The following is a 24,834-nucleotide window of genomic DNA, read 5'->3' on the forward strand; positions in this document are numbered from 1 at the left end:
AGGTGATGAAAGGGGGGCAAGGGTAAGAGATGATATCTCAAAGGATTTAGCTGTTGGTTTACCCATCTACAGAAAATAATAGAAATTTCCTCCCTCATAGAAATTTTTTTTCCTTTCTGTGGAAACATTAAATTATGGTTTCGCTGGTAGTAGGACCCGCCTGCCTTTGTGACGGTGTGGGATTCCTCATCCCCACCCTTCCACTCCTATCCTATCCCAGGAAGCGTTTTTGGGTTCCTATCGCAGCAGCGCTTCCTTCCTTGTCCTCCCTCTTCTGTGGTGAGGGTGAAGTCTCATTTCCACTGTTGGTTTACCCACTATCTACGTAAATCATAGGATTTTTCTTCTCTATAAGAAAAGCTTTCCTTTCCATAGAATCATTAAAGTATGGCTTCACTAGTAGTGGCCCATGCCACCCTAATGGCGGCGTTGGAATTTCCCTATACTACCCCTTCTATTGCTATCCTTTTTCCTTCGCCTGTCCTCCTCCTCCTGAGGTGTGTGGGTGAAAAGTATTGGACATACAGATACAGCCCTTAATAGTATAACCCTGCAAGCCCGCCCTGGGTCCTCGTTTCCGTTGATGGTTGGTTAATTTTCACCTTTGGTTGCAATTTGGAGGAATTCTATGTAACAAAACCAAAATAACTACATAAAAACCACCTCAGCAAAAATTTCACCATCTGAGAAAGTGCACAAAGCTTGTGCAAACTGCTGTTTCTTTGCCTCATATTCTATGAAATTGCAAAACTTGTTTCCGAAGAAAATACTGTCGTTAACAAGGTGAGAATACTATCCAAAACTGCATTCCAAAATATTGTGATTACCACGAAATGTACACTGTACACAAACAAATTAAATGAAAAATTGTGCTTTGCCTAATTTAATAATTTATGAATTTCCACCACCTTGTACCACAAATCTTATACTTTTTTTTGCATGTTTAGGGAATTTCAACTTCAGCAGATTTATACCAAAACAGATATAAAATAATGCATTTGAACTTACACTGGAAGCAACTTATGCAGGAAGCATTCTTCTCCCATAGAGTAAAACATGAAAAATATTAGCCGCTGCTAATTCAAAGATTGAAGCATTCAATAGTATGGCACTTCAGGGATAATGACGTAAATCACATGGAATGACTGGGTGATTATGTAAATGGAGGAGAGGCTTTATTATAGCCAGCACAACTCAATTAGTGACTTCATGAAACATGATGGTCGGCTGAAGTATAGTTCCTATATACAAGGGTTAACTTAAAAATATGGTCTCCTAAGTCATTGCATTGCCGCATGAAGCGTTAAGCGCAATCCACCAACACCACCTTGCTCCTTGTTTCTCCTCTACCACTCTCTACTGCCACAAAGCATTGTGGACTGCTCACTGTTTGCATTGCAACCATCTCCATGGAACCACCCCTCACGTCTCCATGCAGGTGTGCAATTCGGTCTGTCTTGTGACTTTTGACCGTGAAAAGGTGGCAACTATCAACATGCATTGCCAATCGGTTTAAGTTTATGATGAGAAATGTATGGATGTTAAAAACGTTCGAAAGTGGTTCCACGAGTTCCTATCTGGTCACGCAAATGCCCACTGCCAGGTGGGTGCCCAAACAGCTCACCGAAGACCATTAGAGGCAGCGCATGGAAGAAGTTGTGCGCCATTTTGAAGAGGAAAGTGAAGATTTGATTTTTCGGACTCCATTGCAACAGCTGATGAAACCTGGGTTCACCGCTATACCCTCGAGACTATGTAAAAATCTAAACAATGGTGTCACCCAATGTCTCAAAAAACATCACACAAACAACTCTGTCAGCCAAGAAGATCATGACAACAGTGTTTTGGAGCAAAAGGTAGTATTGTTAGTAGATTTCATGCCCAGGGAACCACTGTCAATACAAAAAGATAATGCTAAACACTAAAAAAGCTTCAATGTGCCATGAAGAACAAACGTCCAGGGATGCTGATGAAGAGGGTCTCATTTCATAATGACAACGTACGCATGCATATGGCTAATCAGATTCAGGAACTGATCTCAAAGTTTGGGTGGATAGTGATCGGGCACCCTTCGTACAGAACCAACATCACACCCCGTGATTTCCACATATTGCACGCCTTGAAGAAACTCCTGGGAGAGATGACGTTCACGACGGATGATGAGATTCAAGAGGAGGTCAACGCCTATCTCCGCAACATGGATGGAAGCTAGTATGATGATAGGATTCAAAAGTTCATCATGTGGATGAGGAAAGTCATCGAGTGCCTGGGTGATTACATTGAAAAATAGCTGAAGCCATGACCTTCCAAACAATGTATCCAACATTGTAAATAAATGTATTATTTAGTGACAAAAAAATTGGAACTCTAATTTTAAGTTTACCCTTGTATTAGTCTCTCAAAACGAGGACATACGTGTAAAAAATTAACATCTAATAGGGTGGTTTCCTATTTTTTTTAAATTGCCTAAATCGAAAGATTATTACTCCACAAGTACGTACTTCATACTTTTAGATTTTTAAATGACAATACATATCTATTATTCACGATTAAATGAAAATTTTTGAGCATGCAATAACGCGATGGCTAAGTATGAATGCTGGGAAAAGCCCATGTGACGTCATTCTGGTTCCAGCTGCCACCATATGAGGCCACCTTGGTGCGAGGCTATGAGCGCCGCTACGATGCAGGCTGCTAGGAGGTAGCAGAGAAAATAGGAAACCACCCTATTGTTCAGCAAATTAAGAGTGCTTTTCCATAAGCCTATAACTGTATACAATTTATTTTTATTTTATGAAATAAAATTTAACTTTGGACTTCGACTCTGAAATTTATCCGTCTTATTTGGGTGGGCCGAAAAACAATTTGGGTGGGCTCAGGTCCACCCCTGGTGCTGCCATTGGTCAGGAGATTTTTGATGTCTAAAAACCATTTATCTATTATCAAGCAGTCATTAATATTATTATTAATATTTGTGATCCATTTTCAGAAATCAATGAGACAGCATAATTGTTATTCCTGTAGGCAAACCTGTTATCAGAATGATAACTATTGGCTTCATTAAAACATAAATTTTACATGTGGCCCATGTTATGTAATAATGATACAATTGAGGTCATAAATTAATAATTTCAAGAAAGATTAAATTTAGTAGGTTCTGAATGATCTAAGCCATCCATACGCCTAATAACCTATCTTCAGCTCTAGTTTATCTTCCTTACAGGTCATCATTTAACCCTTTCCCTACGAAGCCCATGTATACATGGCGTGTATATTCCGACACTAAAGAATGAAGGCCATGTTTGCACTGCGTGGATTTTTTGACGCTAACCAATGAAGGCAGTGTATATGTACATGGCATTGCGGTCAAGCACACCAAAAAGGTCCCTAGCATCATTAGAGGCTCCACCCATGAGACGTTCGACCCTTTCTCCTTGTCCGCGTGGGGATTTTCTCAGCCCTTTCTTGCACTACATGTCCCCCTCAAGGAAGGTCCTCATGGTGTCAATTATGTATTTGTTTATACATATATTAAATAACTAAAAATCTATTTGTTGTATTTTTTGGAAATCGATTCTAAGAATTACATACATTCTTGATATTTTGGTGTTCAGTACCAAATTTAAACAGAATTCTAGTGTTTATATTAATGGAGTTAATCTCCACTTTGGGCAAATTGTGGAGACGTTAAGATTATATGATAAACCAAAATAGTTAAAATCATACCAGCAAATTTATGGGGGCAATATTGTTAGGGTTTACACTTACATATGTACACTAACCTGTTCGCCATGTCATAAGTGTATATTTTCGGTGAAATTAAGGTAGGAAAAGACTACCTAGACAATTTCTTACCATGAAAGAGCTCCATACAGGTGAAAGTATACACAAGGAGCTCCATACAGGGTGAAGAAAGAAATGCAAAAAGCATTCGTACAGTCAAAATCATCTTCCTGTGAAGGAGTCCAGAGCGAAAGGGTTAATGGACTATTTTCACTTCAGGTGGGAAGATGCTTCCCTTGATACAGCAGTACTTTCCTGAGCATATGATACTTTAAGCATGTACTGCTAGAGGAATCAAAAGTTGCCACAATAGCAATAATGTTGTATTCACTAATATTTTATACATGTAGATTGACATCAGCGATGGATCCAGAGAGGGGCTGCAGCCCACCCCTGGGGTATCCAATTTACACTAAATAAAAGAGTAATTTTGTTTAGTTGTCAAATATGTATATACATACAACAGGGGAGAGCCCTGAGACAACCTAATAGTGTTGTTACAAGCCTCGAAATTCTCAAAATTTTTGTAACCTCCAGAACCCCCACTACTGCTACGGTTTCCCTCAGTCCCCCACCAATCACCTCTTGTCCCTATCCTGGATCCGCTACTGATTGACATGATTGGTTTGGATGTAGAGGATACATGCACAAGTAGAAAACCATAAGTAATCATTAAGAAATAATTTATTCTAACCAGTCTTTCATATATACACACTTTTTTGGAGTCACAAATCCAACAGATGAACACTGTTGCATCACCTGCAAGTATAGGAAAAAGTTAGGTAAAACGAGAGAATCAAAATAAATACAGAGCTAATAAATGTTCACCTTTCAACATGCCTTCATACCAAATACATTTTCAATGATAAGGATACCTCATGCTTGGAAAGCAACATAGAATCCAAAAGGGAACTGCTAATATTTTTCTCTTCCCTCGTATAAGCTTTTGGAGCCCAACAAGATGGAGGAAAATGAGGATGATGAAGGAAACAGTGATTGTCAACATGGGACAACATGATCAACATGAAGGGAAGGATGATTGAAAGGGAGTTTTTCCCAGGTGAGCACAGTGAATCCCCAAGAACCGGATAGGTTTGGAGGGTAAAGATGGGACAAGTAACGAATCGATCACTCCGTCATCAGATAGAAGTGGTCCTGCTCTAGTGAAACCTGAAGGGTTATTCCACTAATCATATGGCCGGGCAATACGTCGAAATCAACCATAACTACAGCCGCAGGACATACGTATGGCTTCAAGCAATTCTCATCAAAGCAAAAGGCCGTAAGATGGGCAGTAGCTAAGGCCTCAAAGAGGTAATATTATGACCTTCCTAGGAGGCCATTATAACATGGGCCATACGAAAAAACATTGCACATCTTAGGAGTTATTTTAAAGGATTATTATATTAAGGGAATTTACAAAGTGTCATTGTTTATATAGGAATTTTTAAAAGAAAATCGAAATTTATCCTTTCATAAGTCCATTTCGGTAGCAAACCATTGACTTAATTTTTTTCTCTGTGTTGGAACAAACTATGTACCCTCTCAAAATATGACCACTGTTTAAAAAAGTGAACCGAAGCTTTAGTAGCAATTCTAATTTTCATACTTGCCTTCAGGAAGGGCATAAAGACTTTAGGTCAGGACATATGATATGGCCCCTCAAGAGTGGAATCGATGTAGGCCAGAATTTTGGGCCATAGGAAGTTTTCGGAAATAGGGCCACACATAAGTATGGCCCCGTTTATCAGAATAGCCCTGCTGATGTTTCATGAGAGAAGTTGGCCAACCCATGGAATGATGGTCATTAGAGTTTCTTTTGATGTGATGGCTTCAGATATTTAATTAGGATATTCCTTGATATCCTCGCCCCCTCCTAGTTTTACCACCTTTCAATCACTACCAAGTAAAAAGTACAAAAAAATATAGGTACAAGGGACTCTTCATATTAATTTTCTCAGACTCATAGTGCCATAGTTACCAATTTTTTTACTAATGCAGAAATGAGTATGATGACCGGATGCATGTGTAATAAAAGAGGGCGAAAAGCTTTATAAAAAAAGAAGGGCCTGGTTTGAAAGGACAAATGTCATTTAGAAATTCAAATTTAATTACCTAAATAATTAATGTCTATAACATGTACTCTTTACAATTAATGGATAACTATACATATGAAAACAAGAGAAGTATCAAACATGATGGTCTTATTTGCCGTAAAACTTTTGGCTTGCTAAAGAGAAAAAAATATATCCTTAAATGTAAATACATATATCCTTTCCTTGTGCCATCTAAGACTCTTGAGGATTTTTATGCAGGCTAGTTGCAAGGCTTCAGCGGGGACATGAACCTGGAACCTTTTGGCCATTGGCCTAGCACTCTACCGACTATGTTGCCACCCTTATCAGAGCACAAGAAGGCATTAATAAAATAACAATGGGTGCAGAACCAGTAGACACCTATCATGGGACAGTTTTGATAAGAATAAAATACACTCTATATGAAAACTTATACAAATTTTGCCAAAGAGGACTAAAAACTTTTCACCTAGCTTCAAAATGTAAAATTTTTCTGAATTGACCACACCATCTCAAAATTTATGTCTCTGGGTATATAAGGGTTTATAACTTCGATCGTGGTCATTTACCTTGCCATAGAAACTGTTTGTTGAATAGGGAAGTTTCCTTCATCAAAGAAAACGAAAGGCATTGATTGCGATTCGTTATCCACCATTGGTGTATTCATAATATACAAATTATTTGGTTTTAGAAATACCGGTTTAGACGAATGGCAAGGATCAATTTTATCCTCATTTGAAAAAGGCCACATTGGCACCCATGCGATGCCACTCCACGTGACGTCACAGGGACCTAGTTTCTATACGAGTAGATAGGAGTTTTACATTGTCTGAGGTTACCAATGCATGCATGAGGCACAGAGCTCAGGGAAACATGTCTTAATAATCACCTATTAAAACTGGCTAAGGTCGGAAAGTTTTCCTCATTTGATAGGGTATTAATAATCCTTATTTAAGCCAAGCGCTACCAGCTAGCATGGTACTCAGCTACCTGCTAGCATCCTGTGTCGTATCAGCGCTCAGAGCCTCGCCCCCAAGGTCACCTCACATGCGGCAGCGGGAGCCAGAATGACTTCACACGGGAGTTTTCCCGGCATTCATACTTACCCGGCGTGTTTTCGTGCGCTCGAAAATTTTCACTTTTCATTTAATCATGAAAAATAGATATCGTCATTTAAAAATCTAAAAGCGTGAAATACCTACTCCAGGAGTAATAATCTTTCGATTTAGGCAATAAAAAAATAATAGGAAACCACCCTATTGTATTAGCTAATCCATGTTACCTAGGGCCAACATTCAGGCTTTTAAGTAAAATTTCTCTTTGTCTACAAATGAAAAGATAAAAGAGATGAAGAGTGTTCATGAAACTTACTAAGGGCCATAAGATAAGGGCCATTTATAGACAGTATAATCTATTGTTGCAACCTACCGGACATATTCCACAAGGCATCTTGACTAACCCTGGCGGTGGAAGCAATGACTCCATGGCACGATATAAATGTTTAGAGTCTTGAATCCTGAGAGTTTTTTCAACTTTCCCATCATAGACTAATGTATCAAGAATTGCCTCCATGTCTTCAACAGATAACTGGACCTGAAATAATAGAATTAAAGATTGATACATTTCTGGTCAGAGGCAGATCACTAAGGCAAAGAGTTAAAGCAAAGAAAAATGAAAACTTAAGGTATGACTTACCTTGCTTATACCTAGCTCTGAGATAAACTTCCACACATCATTTGAAGATGCATAACTCATATTTCGAGCACTAATTGGGCCTTCTTTGCATGATTTTGACATTTCGAGCTTCTGAAGCAAAAACCTATAGCATTGCTGATTAAGCACATCAACAAATTCTGTTTCAAAGTCATGATCAGAATACCAAGCACCCCCAGTAACAGATCTGTCCGGCTCAAGGTTGTAGAGCATGTATACTTTCTTTTTACTAGCCTAATGGGGAGACCAAAATGTTACAATTAATATTAAACTCTTTTATTATCGATAGAAATACGATAGGAATATTCCATACTTACTGATACTGACTTCACAGCTTTTATTAACTTCTTATTTTCCAAGCTTTTTAGTATTTTATTTAACTGAGTAGGCGCTAAATTTGATTTATAACGAATATCTCGAACCCAAATTCCCTTATTTCCTGCCTCTTCAATGATGCTGAAGACAACTTTTTCTTCATTGTCGGCACCTTTCACATTACTCCTTGAGGGATCTTTGAGCTTGTAAATAAGTACACCACCTTGGTGAAACAATTCAAGCATACCCTAATAATAAGCAAAGGAAACACAATCAGTCATTAAAGGGTGAAATAGGTCATGTACAGAGTTCAAGGATAAACTGACAATACGTACACTAGCTAGAAGTTTGTTGATAATAACAGCCCTTTGCCTGGGTACTAATTCAGGTATTTCTTTTTGAATATCCTTGTCAGAAACACCTTTTGCATTTGCTTTAGCCAATGCAATTATCCTAAAAATCAACACCAGAGTTTTATAAACAGATAAATCTTAAATAAGATTACCCCTAGCTTCTTGCTGGGCAGTGACAATGAAAAGGTAAAAAATGAAGATGCAATACACATGACACAATTGGGGTAGTCAGACGACAAGCATTCGAAAACGTACGCACTGTTCAGGCCCAAGCATTCAAGTCTTATAAGTAATTTTTCAACACCTAATGTGAAATTAAAATGAGGGCCTGGGAAGAAATTGTAATGGTAACTTGGTACTGTAGAGTCAGGTGAAGAAGATTGAAGGAAAAACCATTTACATTCCACCAAAAATTAAGCATGCGAGTTTTTATGACTGCCAAGAAAGTTTTTAAAATTTGAAAAGACTTTTTCTCTTCGACTATATCAAATCGTCCAGAGAAATACAAGGGCATCAAAATCTACCTGTGTTCCATCTCTGTATCTGAGGAATTTGTTGATTTCTGAACATCGTCGGAAGAACCTTCGCCATCATCTTTATCCATGATGTTAAGAAAGCATATATATGCGGCCAATCCAAGAACAAATCTCAAATAGCAATTACAAAAAACAGTTTTGTTTATTTACTTCTGTCCATGCCCGATTCTTCAAGCATCCAGTGGTTTTCCGTTTCTCAACTGTTACTTTGCTTGGTTGTTTTCGGCGGGCTTCAAATAACCAAGATTTTAACTGCGTAATCCGGCGTAATCATTCAGCATGTGTTAATGACAATACGGAATGGATATTCTTAGTGAATGGATAGACTTAGGAGTGGATATTATTCTTAGTTTGGATGAATAAATGGGAAAATTAACTGAAAATTTAAAATGCATAAAAGGAATGTCTGTCCAAAACTGTGCCTGTTATATCCATTTACGCATTTACTCTCACGTGGCATGGTCTCTCCCCACGGCACCATAAGAAAGACTTCCTGAGGGGTAGCAGAGTCTATTTGCTTTTCTTTCTCCTCCTTCCAAAAAGATGAAAGGCAAATGAGTACTTTGGGAGCACGTCAGAAGATTGGACAAGATGAGAAATAGTACTGCGATTGGTCTGTAGGGGCTGAGAGATTGGTAGAGAGCAACAACTGTTTTTATCGGGTATCTTCTATGCATTCTGGTAGCTTCACCTAATATGAGAACATTTGTTGATTGATCCTTCTGTTCAAGGGCGTACCCATGATCAAAATTAGGGGGAGGGCAAGCAATGGTTATTCAAGTTGTAGGTAAGATTTAAGCATGGAAAAGGTGAATGAAATCGATATTTTAAGGAAAATGTAACAGCTCTTTATTAGTTTTTTAAATTATTTACTTAATACTTAGAATATGGAGGGTGGGTTAAGGCAGGTTACAAACTGGTGTCGTAAGACTGGTGTTGTCAGTCGAGTGCAAAATATCATCCGAGGAGGATGAAGTGATGTTATTACTTGGAGTTGTGAGACGAAGACGTCGTTGGCATAGGTTTTACACACCCCATCGATATTGGACCCACCCCATGTTCACAACACAAACAAAATCACAATGTGTACTAAAGAAACAATAGTCAAGTTGTACTGTTGCTAAAATCACGTTGTACTGCTGCTAAGGGGTCGCCACAGACTGAACGGGGAGTGCTGGCTGTGGCAGGGGCGCATGCGCGGGGTGAGGTCTTGCGCGACATGTCTTACCAAACACCGGCAAACTGGTTCCATGCGACACCTGTCCGATACACAGATGATGCTTCGAACATCTGTCGCCAACAGTGCGTAAGCTCTGATTTGACAACACAGGTTGGTTTCACGTGCGACATGCCTCGGACATGAGATTTGTCGTAGACAACATGTCTACGACACCAGTGTGTAACCCGCCTAAGACTTCCAATTTGAGCATCTACAGGTAGGTTATAACCGGTTTTGCTAGATAGAGCAGTCATACTGTAGAACCACTTAGTTGAATCATAAGGAACTAAAGTTCCTTGCTTTTACATACTCCCAACATAAGTAATTGCTTGGAAATGACTAGATGGTAGTGATGGGTCGGTTCGATTCCTCGATTCTTCGATTCCTCGATTCTCGGCCAAGAACCGGAATCGAAAACGAGTACTTGCCAAGGCGAAAAATCGATTCCGATTCCAGCAGTACTTCAAACAACAAAATATACGACTGCATTTCCAATAGTCATTTGAATTTTCGCGCCACGTAATCGTAATAACAAAACACATATCTTCTTGGGATGTGCGAGTACTCGAAAATTCAAGTCGATCGAGTAGTTGGTACTCGACTCGAGCGTTTCGAGTAGCATTACGGATGTCGAGTCGAGTAGTTAAGGTTATGCCCCGTTTACACAACGATCGTCGGGACGTTGATCCGTACGATCGTAGCCTCAAAACGTCGTGTAGACGCGCAGAGTTACCATCGTAGGCCTTAGTACCTAACACTGCCGAACTTACGATGGTTAGCGCTAGTGTGCCAAGAAAAAAGAGATCGAAATGAAGATCGATGCATATACGATTCTTTCGCGCCGTTGCAATCTTGATACATTAATTGATATTTCATAAATAACTCTAATATATCAAAGATATATGGCAACGAATGAAGACATTATTGAGAAGGTAATGGAAGGACGTGATGGGAAAGTTTTTTCTGATGTTCTATTTACCAAATGATATCGGATATTCTATACTATACCAGTTTTATGCATTTCTTTATTTACAGGTTAACCCATACCCATGTATCCTTACATTATACTTCACAGATCATGGAAAATAACAAGCATGCACAAAATGTTAACCAATTAAATCATTGTATAAAGGATTTCACAATAAAATTCGCCAGAAATAACCATAACATTTAGATGAGGACGTGGAGATATCAATACTTGTGCCGAATCAAGCCGAAATCTAAGCCTTTTCTAGTTAAATTATAACAGCAATATGTACTGTCTTTAATGCGTTAATATTCTTGAATGTTTTGACATATTCTCTCGAAGAATCTAGTTTCTTAAAGACTTCACGGACTGTTATGACTAGTTTTAGTTTTATCTCATCATAGCTGGGAGTTGAAGGCATAATAGGGTTGTTCACCATATTTTTTTTATTTAAGAAATCGAAAGATCGTGCTTCAGAAGGAGCAATGACAGTAATATTATGCTATTTTCTTCATTGTACATGTTTAGAGAAGGCTTTAAACAGTGACAAATTTTACGTTACGCCTAAAAGCCCTACTTCCATCTTGAATTGATGTGTGACGTCACAAGCCTGTAGATGCCCTACTGCAGTGTTGTTTAAGTGGCTCAGCAGGGTTATTCCACTTTTTTTCAAGATCTCCAGCGTCTACCGCCAGATCAGTGTTTAAAGAAAATCCAAATTTATCCTTTAATAAAGCCGATGTCCCACGGTCAAATTTGCGTCAAAATATTTTGATCAAAATTTGATGCAACTGACGCGCACCCTGTCCCACGGTCAAAATTTTGTCCAACTGGCTTTTGGTCCTATCGTTTGTACAAATCACCGATTTGTACAAATGGATAGGACAGGTTCTAAATTTTCATCCAATTGGATGAAACCAACCAATCACAGGGCCTTTGACAAAAAAGCATCGCCAAGCGCTGACACACAGGCCAAATACGTTAAACTTATTTATCGTCTGCATGAGTATTTTAATTAATAATTATGTATATTATGGACACAAAAATAAACTTTGTTGTATTCCACACAGTATGCATTAAAAACCCAACCGGTTTCCACCTTTTCAGGTCGTTATCTTAATCGTAAACATCTAGATAAGGACCTGAATAGATCGAAACCGGTTGAGTTTTTTCATTAGTATTGTATGGAATACTAAAAGGTTTAGTTTTAAATTTATAATATCACGATACCACGAAGTGAATTCACAAAACATTATTTCAAATATATATATATGTTCGTGATCGTCTATTTCATCGCCTGGTGTGGCCCTAAAGGTAAATATGAGCAAAAATTTGTCTTAGTGATAGGCGATGGAAGCTCTCAACTAGGAAATCCGTAATAATCAGTTGATCTTAAATAGAAAGGAAGCGATCTTTAGAATCGCAATACCAGGAGGGATGTTTTGGAAATAATAAAAGATTTACTTAAGGTATCGAGGCCGAATTTTACGCTTTATGGAAGGCATACAATGCGAGCGAGCAGCTGGAGAAATGACTAATATGAACTGACGATTGTACCTGTGAAACACTACAGCTGCCCGTTTCTATTACTATGATTATAGGATAAGGACCTTATTTTAGAAACTGCTAGATTAAGGGAGAAAAATGTGATTTAAATGCACGCTTACAGCACTATTCATAACATCTCCTCAACCACAATGTCCATCATTTATTAATAACATTTTCCTCGCGGGAATAAACTGCCTCACGTTTGTATCCTGCCGTTTTATTCTGCCCTCAACCTTGCTGATAAGGGACATGAAAATATATTGACTTGTCGTCAATTATTATCGATAATAAACGGGAACATCGGCGACCAACTCCTTCTCCAACATGTTTAGCATGCTTATTCCAACGCTTCCATACCCCTTTTCCAGCCAAGACCAAGTTCAGCATTCCTTCTGTTTTCTTTTTTTCGCATCTTTAATGTTCAAGAGGCCTGTTCAAACAATTTCGCCTGCTTAAAAAGAAAGAATCCTCCACCTCCACAAGTTTCCTAGTTGTTTACATAAATATCGTCTTTCGTTTGTTTTTGATCAAAATGAGATGCATCGTGGGACACCCCCAGTCCAGTTGTATCAAAATATTTGCATCAAAATTTTTGGACAAAAATTTTGATCAAAATATTTTGACGCAAATTTGACCGTGGGACATCGGCTTAAGAGTAATAATAAGCAAAATTACCCTTACTTGTACATATTTATTGCTCATCATATCATAAATAGCACTACAACGTACACATTTCACGAGTTGTCTTTTTGATACATATAATCAGTATATTCCGAATCAACTGATTCAATGATAAACTTGACTCACAATAAATATAAAACACTAATAAAACATGATAATCGGTTTTCCAATCACTCTGCACACGCTAAAAGAATTTGCACTCCTTGAAGTTAGAAAGATTCTCCACACCTCACTTCTCACTCATCACTAACGACTTAGAATCAGTTTACGTTATTTCACATTGACATTTCGAGGACAATGAAATGAATAGGCTGAAACAAATTGCTAAACCGGTTATTGTAACATCAAAAAACTTCGAATTTCACTATTACTCTTACCCGTACTCTTACCGTAACCAAAATATGACCAAAACAAAAACAAACAACAGCGCAACGAAATTCGTGAAATGTAAACACTCGTGAATGCTCAAAATGAATAGGTAATAAAATCAAACGGAACTTAGAAGCGAACAAACGATTGAAAATTAATATGCGTTCGATGTATCCCTAAAGCACAACTAGCTCAAATATGAAAAATATCCCCTAGGCAATAGTTAGATACCTTAGATCGAAATGTATAGGGTTGATTGAACTAGCATGGAAGAAATAAATAATTTCGTCGAAGCAGTTACATTCACAACTCACTTCACTCTTTACTTCATCGTCTATATGCAATCATTCACTTAGGGGTACATTAAGGGCACAAATTGTGTTCACTTGCACTAGAAGCACAATGAAAGTTCACTGCACGTAGTTTCCTAGCAAATGCAGCAATACAAAACTTTCAATTCCTGTCAACGCTACATACATTGCCTGCCTAACTTGAAGAATGGATTTCATGTCGCCTTGATCCATCCGGAAGCTTCATGCACAACATAGGCCATTTCAAAATAAGGAATAACCTTGGCAAATGTCCAGTCGGCATGCAGAGTACTCAGCTTGGCATCGAGCGATCGAGGGTACAGGCCAGCCGTACAGGCTTGTGTCGTCATCACCTCTATTTCAAGATGGCCGACCGTTTTTGGCGGCGTTTAAAATTGTTCGAATTTTGATTGCTAATAATTCCATCATTACTTTTTCAACGCATCTGTCATTCATCCCAATCAAAATGAAATTACATCAGAAGTGATATACATTCGTTTTTTTAGACCGTTTTGATAGGCTTGAACAACCCTATTTGCTCTATGGTAATTAAAAACAAGCTGGTGGGGATTTATATAGCTATGACGGGATCCATTAAAAGTTACTAATAAAGGAGATAGGAACAATTTAAATATTAATTGATAATTTTGTAGAGGAATATGCCTTTGTTGGAGGATCCTTGGTCGTGCAAGAATTTTCAAATTAACTAGGGAAAGAATATATGAAGTGTTGTAATTAGACAAAGAGATTAATAAATCGTAATTATTTAATTTGAAAAATTTATTTTGGACACGTTCAATCCGGATTGAGTCGATATTATAATAAAGTGACCAGTTAGCAAAATATTCCAATTTGGAACGTAGCAAGGAGACATATCTACTGTCTTTACCGCATGAATATTGCTAAACTTTGGACAGATTCCCATAAAGAAACCTACATTCTTCAACGTTTTACCGACAGTTCGGTCTAGCTTCAGTTTTAGGACATGAAAACATTAATATTCTTTTGCTTCTTAATTTGTTCCAGGATTTCAATTTTCTCACGCAGTGTCGTCGTCAGTTGTTAAATGACACAATTTTACAACGAGGGCAGCACTGAGTTACGATGGTAACTTTTAGACGTGTAAACGTGCAGTAGTCGCGATCAACGTCGCGACGATCGTGGTGTAAACGGGGCATTACAGAGCTTTCGAGGCTAGCAGGTCCAGCAATCTGCCGACAGGAAGCGCTATCATGAAACTCATGTAATAGTGCAGGTTTTAAAGCCGATAAGTCATTCTAATGCCTTGGCCTGGTAGTTTCAGCTTGCCGAATACACTATTGTTGTTGTCGACGTGGGCGCCGAATACCTTTACGCCAGCCGCGGCGGCCGATCGTCTTCCTACCCCGCGCACACTGGTCCGAAATCGGAAAAAGCTGGAATAAAGTCCAAAATGACCTTTTTGGGGATAGAGACTTGAAAATCACCGTAAATACTCATTAATCATTACCAAATATTGCTTTATATGCCATTTTACATAAATGCGAACCTTCTGTGAGATACAGAGGCCCAAACATGACCAATTTTTCAATGCCACACGAGATATCGTTTTCCCTCAATAAATCTTTGAATTTATCCAAGTGGTTTTGCGTTGGTATGAGTTTTGTGGAATAAAAAACGCAATATTCCTTTGATCTGGTGCTTTGCCTATACTTTCAATGACTTTTGAAGATTTTGGCTCTCATCTGTCTGGTTTTACAACGCAAAATGGCCGACCCGTTTTTCACGTGAAATTTGACATTAAGTAGACATTATCTTTCGTTTACGAAAAATATAACTCGGAAAATTTGAATCGCAATATAAAGTAGAGATTTCTAAAGAAAACTAAGTAGAAATCTTGAAAAGAAAGTTTGCGACGAAGGAAATAAGAGCGATTTTTCAATCGCGCGTCAAGGCTGACCTACACGCCGCGGACCTCTGAGGCTCGGTAACTGAGGCCGATTTTTCAAGTTTTTTAAAACATTAGTCCTGAAAAATCGTCATTTAAAGCATGGATAATCGTCTTCATTGACTTAAAACACTAAATAGGATGTTAAAAAGGATTATGTATAGATCGACTAGACCATTTAGCGCGCATTACTCGAGTGAAAATACTAAGGATTGGATATTTTTCGGAACCATCCCGCGCGTAAGAAATATGCCTCGGGTATTGAAGTAAAGTGAAGAGATTAAGTCAGTATGCTTAAGAGAGAGAAAAATGAACAGTTTCCGTGAAAGGCAACAAGCGATACCCTTTTTCCCTTTCCACCCTCTCTGAGGTTAGTCGCGCGTTAGGGGGAGTTTTCACACCACAAGGCTCTTTTAGCCTTTTCTATTACTGCGTCCGTCCGATGTAATATTCATTTGTAGCGTTTAGTTTCTTTCTTGAACTTTAAAAAGCAAGAGATTTAAAGGTTGATTGAATGACGTGAGAAGTCTAGCATTTTTTTTGGCTCTACAAAACTAAAGTTTAGTTCAATAGTTGTTCGCTTCGTCCACTTGAATTCCATTAAGATTCAAGATCCAACAAATCGTTGATATAATTTTTAATAAAAATTCCAAAGTCTCCGAAATCTTGCAATTTTGGTGGGAAAGTACTTGCCCAATAACAAACATGTGTAGCAAAAGGCAATTTTCTGCAGGCAGTAATAATGTAACATGGAGACGTCAAAACCTGCTGGCTGAGCATGTAGAACAGTGGCGGATACAGATGGGGGGCGCAGGGGGCGCCTGCCCCCCCCTTGCGGGTCCGCCTGTATTGCCAAACATTGCAAAACCACAATTGTAACTTTTTTATATCATAAGATGGCATTGTCTTTTACATGTTTATAATCACTTTAAATAAAATTTTCATATAGGTACTTTGCCTGTGACTTGATTATCTTTCATCACAATAAAAGTAAAGACAACTCAAGATATGTAGCGCCCCCCCCCCCTTGAGTTTTTTCTGTATCCGCCACTGATGTAGAATAATTGGATTTTCTGCTTGAGAATTTGAAAGGGCCAAATATTACATGATTCATATACGTAGTATGTAATCTTTATTACAGCTATGAAAATTCCTGTACTCAGGGCTCTCCCTTGTAGTTTGGATATATATATATATATTGTCGACATATTATGAGTGCCAATATTCTAAAGTAATACCTATCATGTAACACCACTTTTCAGGTATGTTCTGTTTTGAAATTTAGCCATCATATTTTAATTGCATAGTAATGATATGAAAGATTCTTTTGTGAACTGACTCTTTCACAGAGTAATATTTTAAAAAGTAGTTTTCTTGTTTCCTGGAAGTGATATTTTTCTTGGAACCTATGGCATCAGAATCGATGGAATCGGTATCGGTAGAATCGGAATCGAAATGTCAGAATCGGAATCGGGATCGGAATCGATAAAATTTTGGAATCGACCCATCACTACTAGATGGGTAACTCTTAATGCATAAGCGAGCTCTTCTTGAGTTTGGCAAGGACCTTCATCGAGCAATGCCTCCAATTCAGCACCTTTGAATTTTGGTCTTCCTTCACTCAGACATTTGTCAACATTGTAATGACCATACTTGAAGTGACGGAACCAATCATGGCCCATTGTTTCACTTACAGCAGCATCTCCATAAAGTTTTTGGAGCTCTTAATGCACTTCAGCTGCCGCTTTCTTTGAATGAAAGGGGAAAATCATCTTTTCCCACAATTAACAGTTACTTGGCAAAAACTCGGACATTTGCATGCAACCGTATGGATATGATGCCAAAACAAACTCACTGTTGTCGTCGAGCGGTTACTTTACCATACATGTTAGCTCGATTCATGACATTTAAGGTATGTCAAAATTGACCAGCAATCACTACTGGAGTCATCTGTTGACAAACAGCAAGAACTTAGCTACACACCAAATACATACATGTTCAGAAACGTTGGTTTTTCAATCCCACACCACTAAAATATTCTGTACAGACTGTATTGTTGAGTGTAAGTAATGGGTGATGCTCAACTGCCATTTGCTTTTCATTGCTGTACACATTATTAATAACATTTTAAAATTAACGGACTTCCATTCAAACCTTAATGTTGGGGTGTTGTGTTATGGAGTCAGGTCGCTCAATTTTTTATGCAACCCATGCGGGGTATTTGGAGGCAATAGATTCCTTACATCCTTTTAATTATTTAGCGATTAAGTATTCGTATTCACACAGCCATGCCTGATCTACTTTGAGAAAACTTCTTATTGGGTGTTGATTTTCGCTCAGAGATTTTTTAAGGTTTTCAAGAACCTCACTGAACTTCTTCATGTATAAATTAAAATGCATAACATCACATTGAAAATAGATGGAGAATTGAGCAATATTGAGAATATATGATAAAGATAGAATACATGATGGTGTAGGCTGGTGTACTCCTGTAGTGAATATTGTTATTAGATGTTACACTGGTTTAAATGAAACAAAACTTTGTACCAAATATTCTCTCAATATTAAAGCAATTTACTTTAACTGAGGATCAAATACATTACAAAACTAAAGGATTGGCTTTTCCAAAAATCACACAGGCTGCCCATTAAGTTCTCAAGGCCATACCACCACCTATTCTAAGCATTCGAATAACTTTCAACGTGATGTCCTTGGGTCTATGCCAGCACACAATTTTATCATAAATAAATGAAGAAAAGTTGAACCACACTGAAAAAAATTATCTCCCAACAAATAGGAAAGTCTCTTTTTTCAGCCACACTTCTGGAATTTCTCACAGTATTGTTATAAGAAAGCCAATTTGCAAGGACTCAAACACAAAATTCGTTTTAAGCATTTTTAGTACGACATTGATTCAACAAAAAACAGTAGAATTACAAATTCAAGTCGGTTATTCCAGTGTTTTTCAGCAGATAATTAGTGAGAGAGAAATTATTTTAGCAGCTTCCAAAAATGAAGCTATCAACTTGTGTAACACTCAAAGATATAATCCTTCTGGTGTGCCCTCTTTCTTGCGGTAAAGAACACTTTCTTTAGACTTCCTAAAATCTTCATTTGTAACCTTCATCCTCCGTTCTCGTAGAGCCATTAATCCTGCTTCTGTGCATATTGCCTGAAAGTAAATGATAACTATATTAGGGATCGTTTATTTACACAGAATAAAGTTGTATCTACCGCAACCTTGAATCCACACATTTGATAAACCAGAGTAATTTGACAGCTCCATTCACCGAATATAATTGAGGACCCTAGAAGCCATGGGGGTAAGCACAATTTTTTTAAAATGGAGATAAGTACAGATAATGATAGGCAGTGTACATATTACTTTTGTGGTAAAGGAATACAAGTGAATCACAATAAACATATTATATATATATTCAGTGATTTATATGCACATATCTCTTTGTTGCAACAATACTGTGTGCCCCACCAACCATTATCTGCATTTATCTCCAAAAAAAATTACACTTATCCCCCTTGACTTCTATGATCCTCAACTGCCAATTATTCCTTCAAATCTGCCACCTCTTAAATTGACAAAAAGTGTTTTTAACCCCTCAGTAAGATTACCAATAAAATGGAAAAGGCAAGCAATTCCATCAAATTCTTCTCGGTGTATGGCAATGCCCATCATTCAACAAATAACTTTTATTGCTAATTCAGTAATAATATTATTATGCAAGTACACCACCAGTAAATATTAGGATGGAAAGAGAGGTATCATACCTTAATGTCAGCACCAGAAAGGTCATCTTTAGACATGATCAATTCCTGCAGATTGACATCACCAGCAAGTGTCATGCGCGATGTGTGGATGTTGAATATTCTCCTCTTCGTCTTCTCATCAGGAAGGGGGAATTCTATCTTTCTGTCTATTCGCCCGGGACGGATCAAAGCTGGATCTAAAGTTTCAATTCTGTTGGTAGCCATGACCACCTGTAATCAGAAGATATTTTAAAATGATAATAGGGTTAGGTATATCTCCATAGCCCGTAGAAATATGAGCTGAGAAAAATGCACCAGAAGACCATACTAGGTAATTTTGCCCTGAATGTGAAAAAAGGAGGATTTCTTCAACTATAGCTGACATTTTCAAAACTTCATCATAATGTATGTGTTGATGTTAGGGCCACACTAATAACCACCATATAAAATAGGTACTTCCACAGATATACCTTAAGTTCCCTGTATAAATTCAGGGAGTATTCACAACACATTTGCACATGTTTCATGGATTTTTTAATGTACATACCATTTCATAATTTTATGCAATTTAAATACTTGTCCATTTCCATGACAATTCATTTTATGTAAAGGAAAGTAAGGAAACTAATACATATTTTGTCACTGATTACCCAAAAAAATCAGATGTGACAGCAATTATAATGATTTATGGATTTATCTAAAAGTATACATGAACTGCTCCTAATAAAGCTGTCTTCCAGCATACAAAATCATACTGTGTACACTTACAGACAATGGCTATCATCTCTTACAGTACAAATCTGAAAACCAATTCACCTTAACATCTCCCCTGGAGTCAAAACCATCCAGCTGATTTAGAAGCTCAAGCATAGTTCTCTGAATTTCCCGCTCACCACCAGAGTTGGAATCATAGCGCTTTGTCCCGACAGCATCAATCTCATCGATGAACACTATTGAAGGAGCATGCTCTTCTGCAACACGAAACAACTCCCGCACCAATTTCGGGCCATCTCCCTGCAAGAAAATACGAGCCATCACACACATGTGATCATACTCACTCAAGAATACATCATATTCCATCAAAGTCTGTTCTTCAGACATTGGGTTACTCTAAGTTCGTTCAGTCAGCAAAACTAACCAACATTTTCACTGTAAAGGATGAGTAGGTGTCATCAATTGCACCATTTCTTTGCATGAAAAATGTTGATTTATAGTGTATACACACATTTTCAAATTGTTGCGCACAACAGACGTCTCTAGCAGAGTAAGAAAGAATTTATGTTTCACATGATTCATATCTGGTTGAAAAAAATCAACAGTACAAGTATTAGATAAGTGATTTTTCATGAAATATGAAACACAGAGAATGAGAGAAAGAAATATGTACCTCTTTCACATAAGTTTTAAAAAAGGTGACGGATTAAAGTAGACCCTATTCCACCCAACTAACGGATTCATAATAATAGAAAAGAAAAAAGTACTATGTAGTTCAAGACTGGGGAAATAAAAGTCTTCCAACTTTGCAGTGCTATACATCAGATGCCAAGTATAAAATTTGTTGACTTTTTCAATTTTGAATCCTCAGAAGAGGCTGGATTTTTTAAAGCAATACAGAAATAAAGGTCTGAATGCCACACGCATGACAAAGTCCCAAGAGGAAGGAAGGTCCAGGAGACTTGATGGAGTTGGAGCTACCACTATTGACACTAGTAACTTTATTTTTCAAGATACAAAATTGGAACACATTCTCTGTATTTGAAGCAAGAAAGAAATATGTAGTAGGATAGCACAGACGAAGAGGGCTTTCTACAAAAGGAAGAATCTTCTTACAGCTTACAAGGAGACTTTGCCTAACTGATGTCAAGAAAGAAGATGAAACCTTTTATATTTGAAAGTAGACACTTAGATAGGAATACAGTTGAAAGGTTTTGTCCAAATACGCCCGGGTTTGAGAGAAAAAAGCATTTAAAAATTGAAAAATATGGTCACGTTGAATTTAATCTAAAAAATTTCACCTAATGTTTAAAAGCGATTTGGCCGAGTGGTATCGTGCCGCGCTTCTGGTGTGTAAGTTCAGGGTTCGAGCCTCGATGTCGGTACGTTTTTTCCAGTCTGCCACCTCCTCCATTTTTTGTAATCCGTTCCATGTTCTTCTAATTTGTTCATTTCGGACGTTTTATATTTTTTTTACTTGACTGCTTTTTGAGAAAAGCCCTAAACTGACATTTATGTAGCTAGCTAACCCTTGCTTCGAATTATTCTTTCCATGCCAAGATTCATCAAAGCAGGAGTTATAAAACGGAGGTGCTGGCATCGATGTGAAGGGAACTCATTTCCAAAGCAAAATATTTCAAGCATGGATGTGTCCGGAGAGTTTCCTGGGTTCCATACGAGAGAAAGATATAAAATCAAGGGGAACGAAACTCGCAAAGCTTGAAATGATCGACAGATGGGTATACGATCGCTTTGTGGAAGCCAGAAACAGGAATGAGCCGGTGATGACTCGGAATATACAAGAATATGCTATTTCAGCGTGATTTCAGCACATATCTCCAGGATTTGAGTTCTCTGCCAGTGCTTCATGGATTGCATCTTTCAAGATGAGACACCGAATCGTACAACGTAAAATAACAAAATACGTATCAGCGGGCGAGCAAGCGTGTGCTGAAGAAATGTTGCAATCGGCAATGACGTTTTTGAAGCAAACAAAAAGCCCCATCTCCAAATGTAATAGATTTCGTAATTAATACATATCAGACCGGGTGTCCGTAGAAGTGGATATATAGAGAATGCGATCGAGAAAGGGAGAATATTGTTCAGGTTGCTCTTGGGACAGTGATCAAAGTAATACACTCATATACATTGCAGAATGCTATTATGTAGCTTTCCTGAGGCAGTAATGCCACAGCCACAGGAAAGCTGCTTCCTAAAGTTTTTATTGTGCTTGTCAGAACCTGGAGGTGATTTTGGTCCGCAAGTGAGCGAAGAAATTGGAGAGTGAATTTTAAATGTTTCTGTTGTGCACTCTAAATCTGGAAAACTTACGAATGGGTTGTATTTCAAATTAAAAAAAAATGTTCTCCGGCCATGCGGTAAAACCAATACATTTTTATTGCTTATTGATTTGTGGGGGACAAAAAATAGTGCCATTTATGATGAACTATTTATCGACGAGGAAGGATAACCAAAATGCAGCGTAAAAACTATACCACCGAAGTGCACATCCGTAAGGTAACCGTGCGATGCACACTTTTACAGGCAATTAAAGCAGTTTATTGCACGAAACCAGAACTGCACCTTACTCCTTCAAGGGAAAACAGATATTTCCTCACGTGAGGATGGAATAAAAATCCATTCAATCGTGCGTCATCAGTTGTCCTAACCAGCGTTCAATGATATGCTGAGGTATGCATAGTATGCCTCGAAGTTAGTAGAGAATTGAATTGTTGAAAAAGGTTAAGGGAAATATGTTTCCTTGAAGATATAAAGAATCACAAGGGCGAATGTTCAGGTAGCAGTTTTATAGAGTAGCATGGTGCTTTTCAATTATTTGCTTTACTTGTTTTGTTACAATTATCACCCGAACTCCTGTAAAGAGGCGAAGCAATAAATAAATATTGGAGAAGGCAGTGGCAATTGCAGATTATTCAATTTGATATATTTGTGCCTTATGTTATGGAGGTATTTCCTCCAATTCATGGTCCTTTATGCGACAGAGATTTCTCGTGGGCATAAGATCTAATGAAAGCAAGAGAAAAACGAATGATATCGTGCTACGGGAAAAAGCAAAAGAAGCGTAGGAAAATTGGAGTCTGGCGAGGCCACGAAAAAAAGGAAAGGTAAGGGACGAGCCAACAAGCCAAACTAAAAACAGTACTATCATTTGGACATAGACCTCAACAGGTGCGGGCCATGAACAAATTTTAAGTTGCCCGAGTAGTATATTCCAGGTAATTAAAAATTCACATGTAACGACAATTCGTTCCCCAGCTTATACAGCTTGAAATCTCTACGCACCTAAATACGCGGAAATAAGGACTCTGACAATGAGAGGAGAGTAAGTTTGTGGGAGGAAAGCATACCTCGCACATCTATCGGTTAGGGCAAGAGGAATAGGGAATAATGGTCGGCAGGGTGCCCAAAAATGGCTTTATGGAGACACAATTCCAACGAAAAATATATACTGTACTTCAACCTACTATCCAGGTTACTATGTGTCGAAAGAACTTCGTTCTAATCGTCTAGCCCTTCAACTATTCAGGTTTTGTGGACAAAATTTCTTTCTTTCCTTCCAAAATCCTATTATACCTACACAAAAAATTAAGTTACCAAGGTGAAAAAATAGACTACGGGAGAGCAAAAACAGTCAGAGAAGCAAGAGCGACATTTAACACTTGGAATACTCCAAATTGATCGCATTGGTAGACGAGTGAAAATTGTTGTTTATTCTAAATACTAATACAGCAGGAACCCGGGAGACTCTCCGGACACATCCATGCTTGAAATATTTTGCTTTGAAAATGAGTTCCCTTCTCTTCGATGCCAGCACCTCCGTTTTATAACTCCTGCTTCGATGAATCTTGGCATGGAAAGAATAATTCGAAGCAAGGGTTAGCTAGCTACATAAATGTCAGTTTAGGGCTTTTCTCAAAAAGCAGTCAAGTAAAAAAAATATAAAACGTCCGAAATGAACAAATTAGAAGAACATGGAACGGATTACAAAAAATGGAGGAGGTGGCAGACTGGAAAAAACGTACCGACATCGAGGCTCGAACCCTGAACTTACACACCAGAAGCGCGGCACGATACCACTCGGCCAAATCGCTTTTAAACATTAGGTGAAATTTTTAAGATTAAATTCAACGTGACCATATTTTTCAATTTTTAAATGCTTTTTTCTCTCAAACCCGGGCGTATTTGGACAAAACCTTTCAACTGTATTCCTATCTAAGTGTCTACTTTCAAATAAAAAAGGTTTCATCTTCTTTCTTGACATCAGTTAGGCAAAGTCTCCTTGTTAGAGTACAAGCATAGAAGTAAGGAATCAATTCATCAGTTGCTACATAAGGAGCATGTTTCTCTATGGAAGCAAGGCTTGGACGTAGGCAGTACCAGAGAGGTCAAGAAAGTCAAGCATTCGAAAATACTGAGACAGAACTTTTTCACCTAGTACCTCAGGAAGCGGGAGGAAGGGAAGGAAAAAAAGGAGGAGGTGCAGCTGCAATTTTAAGCCTGACAATACTTCTAAGGTAAGGATAAGAGTGGTGGGAGG

General features: G+C 38.0%; 2 protein-coding genes across 2 annotated transcripts in view; both read right to left on the reverse strand.

Moving 5' to 3' along the window:
• Positions 1-4,449: 4,449 nt before the first annotated feature.
• On the reverse strand, positions 4,450-8,977 carry LOC124168306 (DNA-directed RNA polymerase III subunit RPC6). Its single transcript, XM_046546461.1, has 6 exons — positions 8,764-8,977; positions 8,222-8,339; positions 7,889-8,134; positions 7,554-7,805; positions 7,287-7,451; positions 4,450-4,542 (listed from the first exon to the last, which is right to left on the reverse strand). The coding sequence occupies exons 1-6, from the start codon at positions 8,841-8,843 to the stop codon at positions 4,468-4,470; spliced, it is 936 nt and encodes a 311-aa protein (XP_046402417.1). The 5' UTR covers positions 8,844-8,977; the 3' UTR covers positions 4,450-4,467.
• Positions 8,978-18,350: 9,373 nt separating this feature from the next.
• The window catches only part of LOC124168250 (26S proteasome regulatory subunit 4), a 62,371-nt gene continuing 55,887 nt past the window's right edge, over positions 18,351-24,834 (reverse strand). The window contains exons 7-9 of the mRNA XM_046546387.1: positions 20,379-20,576; positions 19,584-19,793; positions 18,351-18,969 (exon numbers count right to left, since the gene is read on the reverse strand). Of these exons, the coding sequence (XP_046402343.1) occupies positions 18,835-18,969; positions 19,584-19,793; positions 20,379-20,576 (543 nt within the window). The 3' untranslated portion in view covers positions 18,351-18,834. The remainder of the gene's footprint in view (positions 18,970-19,583; positions 19,794-20,378; positions 20,577-24,834) is intronic.

Source organism: Ischnura elegans, chromosome 11 (genome assembly GCF_921293095.1).
Source record: "Ischnura elegans chromosome 11, ioIscEleg1.1, whole genome shotgun sequence".
Lineage (NCBI taxonomy): Eukaryota > Metazoa > Arthropoda > Insecta > Odonata > Coenagrionidae > Ischnura > Ischnura elegans.